Source organism: Mauremys reevesii, linkage group 19, assembly GCF_016161935.1.
Source record: "Mauremys reevesii isolate NIE-2019 linkage group 19, ASM1616193v1, whole genome shotgun sequence".
Classification (NCBI taxonomy): domain Eukaryota; kingdom Metazoa; phylum Chordata; order Testudines; family Geoemydidae; genus Mauremys; species Mauremys reevesii.
In genome coordinates this window covers 25,031,828-25,044,228 of record NC_052641.1, presented here as the reverse complement: position 1 = coordinate 25,044,228, position 12,401 = coordinate 25,031,828, and the positions used below count along the sequence as shown (strand labels likewise).

Genomic DNA, 12,401 nt, shown 5'->3' with positions numbered 1-12,401 from the left:
GGCTCTCAATCTCTCCAGACAACTGTACCCCTTCCAGGGCTCTGATTTGTCTTGCGTACCCCCCAAGTTTCACCTCACTTAAAAACTACTTGCTTACAAAATCAGACATTAAAATACAAAAGTGTCACTGCACACTGTTACACATTTTTACCATACAATTATAAATCAATTTGAATATTGTACTTACATGTCAGTGTACAGTATATAGAGCAGTATGAAGAAGTCATTGTATGAAATTTTAGCTTGAACTGACTTTGCTAGTGATTTTTATGTAGCCTGTTGTAAGACTAGGCAAATATCTAGGTGAGTTGATGTATTGCCTGGAAGACCGCTGTGTACCAGGCACGCATACCGCTGGTTGAAAACCACTGCTTTAGCACATGCTAACTTGGTTGAGTAGAAACCTAGTGGGGAATCTAAGCTTTACCTTGACTACTTTGGCACCCGCTGACGTACAATTTGCCTTGTCTTGACAAGAGTGTTAGGCCTTATGTACATTCAGAGGGTTTTGCGGGTATTGTTAGGCCAATACAGCTAAACAGGCAAAGCTGCCCCATGGTGGACATGGTTATACTGGTATAACTGTGTTTATACTGGTTCAGGGAATTGGCATTAGCTATACGGGTGTGAGAACAGTTGTACATAATTATACTGGCATAACTACATCCATGCTAAGGCTTATACCAGCATAGCTGTGTTAATAAAAAGAAATCACACCCCTGATCGACAGAGCTTTACAGGTTTAACTGAAGGATAGACCTGGCCTTTAGAAAGTGTAAATTAGCTCATGTTCGCTGGCCTGACCTAACACCACATCTTTAAACCCTAGTCTAGACAGAGCCTAACACATGATAAGGTTGAATGGAGCTGGGTAAACCTTCCCAAAACACCAGAGCAGAAATACACAAGTCCCAGTGATGTAAGCTGGAGGTGAATAAATAATGCTGCAGGTCACCAATGCCATTGCCTGGCCAGTGCTCCAGGAGGAGGAAATGCACGTTATCACCTCCGCGGGGGGTGGGGGGGGTCAGAAATCAAGAAATACAAACGTGTAAGCGCCTGCAGCAAAACACTTCACACTTCTCAGCACAGCTTGCACCTCACATGCTGCTCGCTCACCACAAAGTCCAGTAACTTCCAATGGACTAATCAGCAGGCCAAGGTCGCTAGGACTCTATATCATCTTGCAGATTACTGGAGCTACTATTGCAACTGACCCAGTAGACCAAATAACTTAGTTTATCTACACATGTGGTTGGGTGCTGCACTGCAGAACACAATGCTAATACACGCCCAGCGACAATGAATCCTGTTGCCAACACCACAGAGCTCCCAGTCCAAGCTGAGAAATTCACCGTGACTTTGGTCTCCCTTGATGCACGTGGTCCCTCAGAAGGCCAGAAATAAGACCATGGGACAACTCACATATCTAATTAAGCATGTGCATAAGTGTTTGCAGAAGCCAGGATTGTACCACAAGGCTTCATGGACTGCAACTTCCTGACTTCAGTCACCAGCAGCTTACAGGATGGGCCTCTTCCCAATCCTCAGCCAGAAAAATGGTGGCCAGGACAGGGGCAACCTGGGAAATCATTAAAAACAACGAGGAGTCCTTGTGGAACCTCAGAGACTAAGAAATTTATTTAGGCATAAGCTTTCATGGGCTAGAATCCATCAGATGCATGGAGTGGAAAATACAGGAGCAGGTATAAATACATGAAAGGATGGGGGTGCTTTATCAAGTGTGAGGTCAGTCTAATGAGATAAATCAATTAATAGCAGGATACCAAGGGAGGAAAAATAACTTTTGAAGTCGTACAAGAGTGGCCCATTACAGCCAGTTGACAAGAAGGTGTGAGTAACAGTAGGGAGAAATCAGTATTGGGGAAATTAAGTTTAAGTTTTGTAATGACCCAACCACTCCCATTCTTTATTCAAGCCTAATCTGATGGTATCCAGTTTGCAAATTAATTCCAGTCCCGCAGCTTCACATTTGAGTCTGGTTTTGAAGATTTTTTGCTGACTAATTGCCACTTTTAGGTCTGTTATTGAGTGACCAGATAGAAGTGTTCTCCTACTGGTTTTTGAATGTTATGATTTCTGATGTCAGATTTGTGTCCATTTATTCTTTTGTGTAGAGATTTGGCCAACGTACATGGCAGAGGGGCACTGCTGGCACATGATGGCATATATCACATTGGTGGGTGTGCAGGTGAACGAGCCCCAGATGGTGTGGCTGATGTGATTAGGTCCTACGATGGTGTCCCTTGAATAGATATGTGGACAGAGTTGGCACCAGGGTTTGTAGCAGCATTTGGTTCCTGGGTTGGTGTTCTTGCTGTGTGGTGTGAGTTGCTAGTGAGTATTTGCTTCAGGTTGGAGGGCTGTCTGTAGGCGAGGACTGGCCTGTCTCCCAAGGTCTGTGAGAGTGAGGGATCGTCCTTCAGGCTAGGTTGTAGATCCATAATGATGCGCTGGAGAGGTTTTAGTTGGGAGCTGTAGGTGTTGGCTAGTGGCATTCTCTTACTTTCTTTGTTGGGCCTGTCTTGTAATAGGTAACTTCTCAGTACCCTTCTGGCTCTGTCAATCTGTTTCTTCACTTCAGCAGGTAGGCACTGCAGTTTTAAGAATGCTTGATAGGGATCTTGTAGGTGTTTGTCTCTGTCTGAGGGATCGGAGCAAATGCAGTTGTATCTTAGAGCTTGGCTGTAGACAATGGATTGTGTGATGTGGTCTGGATGGAAGCTGGAGGCATGTAGGTAAGTATAGCAGTCAGTAGGTTTCCAGTATAGGGTGGTGTTTATGTGACCATCGCTTATTAGCACTGTAGTGTCTAGGAAGTGGACCTCTTGTGTGGACTAATCCAGACTGAGGTTGATGGTAGGGTGGAAATCATTGAAATCTTGGTCAAGTTCCTCAAGGGCCTCCTTGCCATGGGTCCAGATGATGAAGATGTCATCAGTGTAGCGCAAGTAGAGTAGGGGCATAAGGGGACGTGAGCTGAGGAAGCGTTGCTCTAAGTCAGCCATAAAAATGTTGGCATACTGTGGGGCCATGCGGGTACCCATAGCAGGCCTGCTGACTTGAAAGTATAAATTGTCCCCAGATCTGAAATAGTTGTGGGTGAGGACAAAGTCACAAAGTTCAGCCACCAGGTTTGCCGTGATGGAAAGTAACAGAACGCCACTAGCAGTCACCTTTATTTTTCCTCCCTTGGTATCCTGCTGTTACTTGATTTATCTCATTAGACTGACCTCACACTTGGTAAAGCAACCCCATCCTTTCATGTATGTCTACCTGTTCCTGTATTTTTCACTTCATGCATCTGATGAAGTGGGTTCTAGCCCATGAAAGCTTATGCCTAAAGACATGTGTTAGTCTCTAAGGTGCCACAAGGACTCCTCGTTGTTTTTGCTGATACAGACTAACACGGCTACCCCTCTGAAACCTGGGAAATCACTGTCGCTCTTTGGGGTGCAGGCAGAAAGGCACAGTCAAGGTAGGCAACCTCCCCCCGCCCCATGCCCATGCCATTTCTGGCCGTGACTGAGCCTACACAAAGGCAGAGGTGAACATAAAAGCTGGAAGGTGCCTTGGAAAGTATTTGTTGCTAATTAACCCTGTAAGGCTTCTGTGCCTTGTCCGGGAGCCTTTCTTCACTCCATTGTGTTCCAGAGCAGATGACTTTGTGCTACAGCTTTGGGATGCAGGGGGTGTGTTTTGGTTTAAGGGAGAGGCCAAAGCCAGGCTGCAGCAGCAGCCTCCCCCGGCCCCCCTCAGCTCCGCAGTGCACAGCCTGGGGGAGACACGGGGGGCCCGGCCCGGGCGCCCCGCGGAGGCTGCCCCCGCCGGGGAAGGCCAGGGGCGGCGGCCCCCGGAACCTGCCCAGACGAAGCAGCCCCGTGCCGATGCGATGGGCTGGCCCCGGGACCCGCCCGAGCAGACGCCCCAACCCGCCCGCACCCTCCCCGGGCAGCGCCCCCCGGCCGGGCGAAGCGGGGCGGGGGACGCGGGGCCCGGGCCGGGGACACTTAACTGTTGCCCGAGCGGCGGGCGGCGGCTGGTCCCGTCTGCCCCGTCTCAGGCAGAAGCAGCTTCTCATCGCCCGGCCCGGCCCGGCGGGAGGAGCGGAGGCAGCGGCGGGGAGCAGCGGCCTGCGGGGCCCGGCGGAGCGGAGCGGAGCGCGGCGCGGCGGAGCGGGGCGGGGCGGAGGCGGCCGGGCCGGAGCCCAGCGCCGAGGCCTTACCCGGCGGGAGCGCGGCTCTCCGGCCCCTGCGCCCGGAGCCCACCGGCGGGAGCTGCGGCCGGCGGCGCGGCCCACGGGCTCTGGGGGCGGCGGGAGCCGGCGCGGCTGACAGGCTCCGGAGCCGCCGCGCTGCAGAGCCCCCCCTGCCTCCCGGAGCCCGCACTGCGCCCGGCCCCGCCGGCCTCGCCCCCTGCCCCGGCTCCCCCGGCTCCCCCGGGCCGGGCCGGGCCGGGCAGCGAGGGGCGCCCAGAGCTCGGCCCGCAGCTGGTTCGCACTCAGCAGCGAGAGAGACCCCGGTGCGGCTCCCTGTGCTGGGGGGTCTCTGCCCCCTTCCGCTGCTGGGAGTGCCAGGGCCGGGGCCACACTGAAACTTACAGACAACGGTGAAAGTGGCTGGGCTGTTGGCACCAGCCAAAGTGCATCACCTGCAAAGAGCAGGAAGGATGAGAAGGGAACAGGTTCTGGCAATCAGCCCTGCGTGTAATAGGTGGCGGTGCTGGAACCAGAGCAGTATTTTTAAATGACATATAAACCCAATATCCTTTAAATAACAGCTACCTGCAAAAAAGGTAAAGCTCCCTTCTCTGAAGCATGGCTTGTTTACTGCTAGTGGAAGCAGGAGAGTAGACGTGAAGGATGCTGCATAGCAAATCCAAAGTGCAGCATCATCCAAGGCCAACATGCTGCAAAGATTGCAGCACATACTGAACTGTACAGATGTGTGCAGTCCGGCTGACCCACCTCATGGAAATGGACCCCACTCCTGCTCCAATACTGTACTTGGTACTGTGGCTACAGGAAGCTGCAGGTCCATCCAGGCAGACTTGGCCTCAGTCAATTTTAGGAGGAAGATGCCCTCAGTGGGAAGCCACCATCCAGTTCTGTCCATACCCTCTCCCCTTACAAGGCCAAGAAACACTGGCGGTCTGGGCAGGTATATCATTACATTGTGCTGCTTCCCTATTGTTACAGGCTGGTCCTCTGTATCTGATAGTCTAGTCTTAATTACAGTGCTAACTATCAAATCATCCTCATTCCCCCCTCTGATTTATTTTGCTCATAATGTGTCTGCTCCAACTCACTCTGGCAGGTGGCCCTTTGTATTCTGATCTTTTCTCACCTAGATAGCTAGTTCCGGTTTTTAAAATCCTTTTTAGTTACTCCTCTTCATACAGATCTGTGACCCCTCTTTCTGGGCAGGTCTACACTCGGGGGGGATCGATCTAAGATATGCAACTTCAGCTACGCGAATAGCGTAGCTGAAGTCGAAGTACCTTAGATCGAATTACTTACCGTCCTCACAGCGCGGGATCGACGTCCGCGGCTCCCCATGTCGACTCCGCTACCGCCATTCGCGTTGGTGGAGTTCCGGAGTCGACAGGAGCGCGTTCGGGGATCGATATATCGCGTCTAGATGAGACGCGATATATCGATCCCCGAGAAATCGATTGCTACCCGCTGATCCAGCCGGTAGTGAAGACGTACCCTCAGTCTAACCTGCCTTGTGAGCAGCTGAGGGTACGTCTTCACTACCGGCCGGATCGGCGGGTAGCAATCGATTTCTCGGGGATCGATATATCGCGTCTCATCTAGACGCGATATATCAATCCCCAAACGCGCTCCTGTCGACTCCGGAACTCCACCAACGCGAACGGCGGTAGCGGAGTCGACATGGGGAGCCGCGGACGTCGATCCCGCGCCGTGAGGACGGTAAGTAATTCGATCTAAGGTACTTCGACTTTAGCTACGCTATTCACGTAGCTGAAGTTGCGTATCTTAGATCGATTCCCCCCCCCCCCCAGTGTAGACCTGCCCTCAGTAACCCTCTGCTTTTCGCTGATAAGAGTTCTGCGGCCTCACTTTTGCAGCTGATTGTTTTCTGTTACCGATAGGCATACAGCTCAGCCAATCAACAGCTCCTGATAGCCCAAAATGTAGTTTAGGGGTGTTGACGTTAACAACTGACCTGCTCCAAATGTGCCGCAGTCTGATGCTGAGAGCAGGGAGTCAGGAGAGATCCTAGGTTCTGCTCCCATCTCTGTGACTGCTGTATGACCATGTCTAAGTCCGTTCTCGCTCTTTAACACAGCTATGATAATATCGCCTTGCGGAGGTCCTGTGAGGTTTAATTAATTCGTGTGTGTAAAGTATTTGAGATCCTTGGATGAAAGCTGCTATAGAAATGACAACTGTGATTGTTATGTTCCTGTGAACAGTATAACCACAATATACTACAAGAGCAACTAATGGTCATGGTCTTCTGATTACCACATGGCTCAGCTCTGTTGCATTGGGACCAGTCCTTTGTGCTACCTGTGTTACTACCTTTGTGGTTGTTAACCAGTGACAAAGCACAATAGACTGGCAGTGACTGAACAATGGTAATACCAAGGTATTTTTTAAAATTTTTGTATGGGTCACAGGATCTGGTCCAAGAGGTGATTATAGTGGAACCTCTAGGCAATAGTGACCATAATATAATGAAATTTAACAGCCCTGTGGGGGGAAGGGGCAGAAACACCACTGCAGCCCACCATGTAGCATTAAGTTTCAGAAAGGGGAACTACACAAAAATAAGGAAGTTAGTTAAACAGAAATTAAAAGGTACTGCACCAAATGTGAAATCCTTGCAAGCTGCATGGACGCTTTTTAAAGACACCATAATAGAGGCTCAACTTAAATATATACCCCCCAATTAAAAACATAGTAAGAAAAGCAAAAAAGTTCCACCGTGGCTAAACTACAAAGTAAAAGAAGCAGTGAGAGTCAAAAAGGCATCCTCTAAAAAGTGAACGTTAAATCTTATTGAGAAAAATAGAAAGGAGCATAAACTCTGGCAAGTGAAGTGTAAAAATATACTTAGGAAAGCCAAAAAAGAATTTGAAGAACAGCTAGCCAAAGACTCAAAAAGTATTAGCAATTTTTTAAGTACATCAGAAGCAGTAAGCATGCTAAACAACCAGTGGGGTTATTGGACAATCGAGATGCTAAAGGAGCACTCAAGGACAACAAGGCCATTGCGGAGAAGCTAAATGAATCCTTTGTATCGTTCTTCATGGCTGAGGATGTGAGGGAGATTCCCACACCTCAGCCATTCTTTTTAGGTGACAAATCTGAGGAACTGTCCCAGACTGAGGTGTCGTTAGCAGAGGTTTTAGAACAAATTGATAAACTAAACAGTAATAAGTTACCAGGACTAGATGGTATTCACCGAAGAGTTCTGAAGGAACTCAAATGTGAAATTGCAGCATTACTAACTGTAGTCTGCAACCTATCATTTACATTAGCTTCTGTACCAATGACTGGAGGATAGCTAATGTGATGCCAATTTTTAAAAAAGGCTCCAGAGGTGATCCCAGCAATTATAGGCCAGTAAGCCTGACTTCAGTACCAGGAAACTCATTGAAACTATAGTAAAGAACAGAATTATCATACACATATATGAACATGATTTGTGGGGGAAGAGTCAACATGGTTTTTGTAAAGGAAGATCATGCCTCACCAATCTCCTAGAATTCTTTGAGGGGGTCAAAAAGCATGTGGACAAGAGTAATCCAGTTGATATGGTGTACTTAGATTTTCAGAAAGCCTTTGACAAGGTCCCTCACCAAAGGCTCTTAAGCAACGTAAGCTGTCATGAGATAAGGGGGAAGGTCCTATCATGGATCAGTAACTGATTAAAAGATAGGAAACAAAGGGTAGGAATAAATGGTCAGTTTTCAGAACGAAGAGAGGTAAATAGTGGTGTCCCCAGGGGTCTGTATTGGGCCCAGTCCTATTCAACATATTCATAAATGATCTGGAAAAAGGGGTAAACAGTGAGGTGGCCAAATTTGCAGATGATACAAAACTGCTCAAGATAGTTAAGTCCCAGGCAGACTGCAAAGATCTCACAAAACTGGAAAACAAAATGGTAGATGAATTCAATGTTGATAAATACAAAGTAATGCACACTGGAAAACATAATCCCAACTATACATATAAAATGATGGGGTCTAAATTAGCTGTTACCGCTCAAGAAAGAGATCTTGGAGTCATCATGGATAGTTCTCTGAAAACATCCACTCAGTGTGCAGCAGCAGTCAAAAAAAGAAAACAGAATGTTGGGAATCATTCAGAAAGGGATAGATAAGACAAAGTATCATATTGCTTCTATATAAATCCATGGTACGCCCACATCTTGAATACTGTATGCAGATGTGGTCACCCCATCTCAAAAAAGATATATTGGAATTGGAAAAGGTACAGAAAATTGCAACAAAAATGATTAGGGGTATGGAATGGCTTCCGTATGAGGAGAGAGTAATAAAACTGGGACTTTTCAGCTTGGAAAAGAGATGACTGAGGGGGGATATGATAGAGGTCTATAAAATCATGATGTGGAGAAAGTAAATAAGGAAGTGTTATTTACTCCTCATGACACAAGAACTAGGGGTCATCAAATGAAATTAACAGGCAGCAGGTTTAAAACAAAAAAAGGAAGTATTTCTTCACACAACACACAGTCAACCTGTGGAACTCCTTGCCAAAAGATGTGGTGAAGGCCAAAACTATTACAGGGTTCCAAACAGAACTAAATTCATGGAGGATAGGTCCATCAATGGCTATTATCCAGGATGGGCAGGGATGGTGTCCCTAGCCTCTGTTTGCCAGAAGTTGGGAATAGGTGATGGGATGGATCACTTGATGATTATCACCAGTCCTGTTCATTCCCTCTGGGCACCTGGCACTGGCCTCTGTCAGAAGACAGGATACTGGGTTAGATGGACCTTTGGTCTGACCTAGTATGGCTGTTCTTCTGTTCTTTCCCTAGTTCTCTCTCTTTAAATACTGCATCTCCTCTTCTCTGATATCATTATTCCAAACAGATACAGCAACAATCTTCCTTGTATGCATTCCAGCCACGGCACACTCCCCTCTCAACAAGACTCTTAAATCTTACTGGCTATATACATTTCTAATTGTTATTGGTATTTGATGCGGTGAAGCCTTAGGCTCTATATTTACTCAGTATGTTAATAGGACCTTTTCTTCCAGTGTCTATGACAAAAAGCAGAGACAAAATTTCTTGATACTTTAAATGACTGCTTCTTGGAGCAGCTGGTATGGGAACCCACAACGGGGGAGGCAACTCTCAATTTAGTCCTGAATGGAGCGCAGGAGCTGGTCCAAGAGGCAACTATAACAGGGCCGCTTGGAAATAGTGACTATAATATAATAACATTTAACATCCCTGTGGTGGGAAGAACATCTCAACAGCCCAAAACTGTGGCATTTAATTTCAAAAAGGGGAACTATGCAAAAATGAGGGGGTTAGTTAAACAGAAATTAAAAGGTACAGTGACTAAAGTGAAATCCCTGCAAGCTGCATGGATGCTTTTAAAAGACACCATAATAGAGGCCCAACTTAAATGTATACCCCAAATTAAGAAACACAGTAAAAGAACTAAAAAGGAGCCGCCGTGGCTTAACAACCATGTAAAAGAAGCAGTAGGAGATAAAAAGGCATCTTTTAAAAAGTGGAAGTCAAATCCTAGTGAGGTAAATAGAAAGGAGCATAAACACTGCCAAATTAAGTGTAAAAATGTAATAAGAAAAGCCAAAGAGGAGTTTGAAGAACGGCTAGCCAAAAACTCCAAAGGTAATAACAAAATGTTTTTTAAGTACATCAGAAGCAGGAAGCCTGCTAAACAACCAGTGAGGCCCCTGGATGATCGAGATACAAAAGGAGCACTTAAAGACGATAAAGTCATTGTGGAGAAACTAAATGGATTCTTTGCTTCAGTCTTCATGGCTGAGGATGTTAGGGAGATTCCCAAACCTGAGCCAGCCTTTGTAGGTGACAAATCTGAGGAATTGTCACAGATTGAGGTGTCACTAGAGGAGTTTTTGGAATTAATTGATAAACTTAACAGTAACAAGTCACCAGGACCAGATGGCATTCACCCGAGAGTTCTGAAAGAACTCAAATGTGAAGTTGCAGAACTATTAACTATGGTTTGTAACCTGTTCTTTAAATTGGCTTCTGCACCCAGTGACTGGAAGATAGCTAATATAATGCCAATATTTAAAAAGGGCACTAGAGGTGATCCCGGCAATTACAGACTGGTAAGTCTAACGTCAGTACTGGGCAAATTAGTTGAAACAATAGTAAAGAATAAAATTGTCAGACACATAGAAGAACATAAATTGTTGGGCAAAAGTCAATATGGTTTCTGTAAAAGGAAATAATGTCTTACTAATCTATTAGAGTTCTTTGAAGGGGTCAACAAACATGTGGACAAGGGGGATCCAGTGGACATAGTGTACTTAGATTTCCAGAAAGCCTTTGACAAGGTCCCTCACCAAAGGCTGTTACGTAAATTAAGCTGTCATGGGATAAAAGGGAAGGTCCTTTCATGGATTGAGAACTGGTTAAAAGACAGGGAACAAAGGGTAGGAATAAATGGTAAATTCTCAGAATGGAGAGGGGTAACTAGTGGTGTTCCCCAAGGGTCAGTCCTAGGACCAATCCTATTCAATTTATTTATAAATGATCTGGAGAAAGGGGTAAACAGTGAGGTGGCAAAGTTTGCAGATGATATTAAACTGCTCAAGATAGTTAAGACCAAAGCAGACTGTGAAGAACTTCAAAAAGCTCTCACAAAACTAAGTGATTGGGCAACAAAATGGCAAATGAAATTTAATGTGGATAAATGTAAAGTAATGCACATTGGAAAAAATAACCCCAACTATACATACAATATGATGGGGGCTAATTTAGCTACAATGAATCAGGAAAAATATCTTGGAGTCATCGTGGATAGTTCTCTGAAGATGTCCACGCAGTGTGCAGAGGCAGTCAAAAAAGCAAACAGGATGTTAGGAATCATTAAAAAGGGGATAGAGAATAAGACAGAAAATATATGATTGCCTTTATATTAATTGATGGTCCGCCCACATTTTGAATACTGTGTACAGACGTGGTTCAGAGAAGGGCAACTAAAATGATTAGGGGTTTGGAACAGGTCCCATATGAGGACAGAGTACAGAGGCTAGGACTTTTCAGCTTGGAAAAGAGGAGACTAAGGGGGGATATGATAGAGGTATATAAAATCATGAGTGATGTGGAGAAAGTATATAAGGAAAAATTATTTACTTATTCCCATAATACAAGAACTAGGGGTCACCAAATGAAATTAATGGGCAGGTTTAAAACAAATAAAAGGAAGTTCTTCACATAACACACAGTCAACCTGTGGAACTCCTTACCTGAGGAGTTTGTGAAGGCTGGACTATAACAGCGTTTAAAAGAGAACTGGATAAATTCATGGAGGTTAAGTCCATTAATGGCTATTAGCCAGGATGGGTCAGGAATGGTGTCCCTAGACTCTGTTTGTCAGAGGGTGGAGATGGATGGCAGGAGAGAGATCACTTGATCATTGCCTGTTAGGTTCACTCACTCTGGGGCACCTGGCATTGGCCACTGTCAGTAGACAGGATATTGGGCTGGATGGACCTTTGGTCTGACGCAGTACGGCCGTTCTTATGTTCTTATGTTCTTATGACTCAAACAACTTTGTTACTACAATTGGCTCACTATATACTTTTGTACAAGTGCCAGAAAAGTGACTTAAATGAGAGCAGCCATTAAGTAAATCCACTGTTGGAAGACAGGGTACTGGGCTAAATGGACCTTTGGCCATTCTTATGTTCTTATATTCTCTTTGTCCAACCAATGTCTTTTTTGTTTCCTCTGAGTGCATCACTGATGGCTGGTACTGGCTGCTGTATGTAAAGATTAAAGAAGATTATTTTGATTGGTGAGGAGTAGAATGCATTTTTTGGTTTGGAGAGTAATTTAGAGAGAGAGAGATGATGCCTGGTGGAAATGAGAAATATATGCTCCATACATAATATATGCCCCAAATGCCCTATTACAAATACAGAAAGATTTCCTGAACTGGAGAAGTTGGTACACATTACAGTGTGTTAATGCTTCCCTAAGGAGATGCTGATACTGAGAAAGTCTTTAGTGTAATAATATTAAAAAACTCAGCGTTTCAATAAGACCCTACCCCAGCAGTGTGAAATCAATTGATTCCAAAGGAAGAGGCTAATTGCTGCTTAGTATCCAGACAATCTTCCAAGATGTATTCGGGTGCCTGTTTCTACA

General features: G+C 45.8%; 1 protein-coding gene across 6 annotated transcripts in view; it reads right to left on the bottom strand.

Annotated features, from left to right (window-relative positions):
* MVB12B (multivesicular body subunit 12B) overlaps window positions 1-4,711 on the bottom strand; it is a 104,028-nt gene extending 99,317 nt beyond the window's left edge. For 4 of the 6 annotated variants that reach the window (XM_039506203.1, XM_039506202.1, XM_039506209.1 and 1 more), the window contains exon 1: window positions 4,037-4,142. In XM_039506203.1, coding sequence (XP_039362137.1) covers window positions 4,037-4,102 — 66 coding nt within the window. In that variant the 5' untranslated portion in view covers window positions 4,103-4,142. Of the gene's footprint in view, window positions 1-4,036; window positions 4,143-4,246; window positions 4,318-4,621 lie in introns of those variants that run through there. The other 2 variants (XM_039506207.1, XM_039506206.1) reach the window with 2 other exon arrangements.
* Between the last annotated feature and the right edge of the window lie 7,690 nt (window positions 4,712-12,401).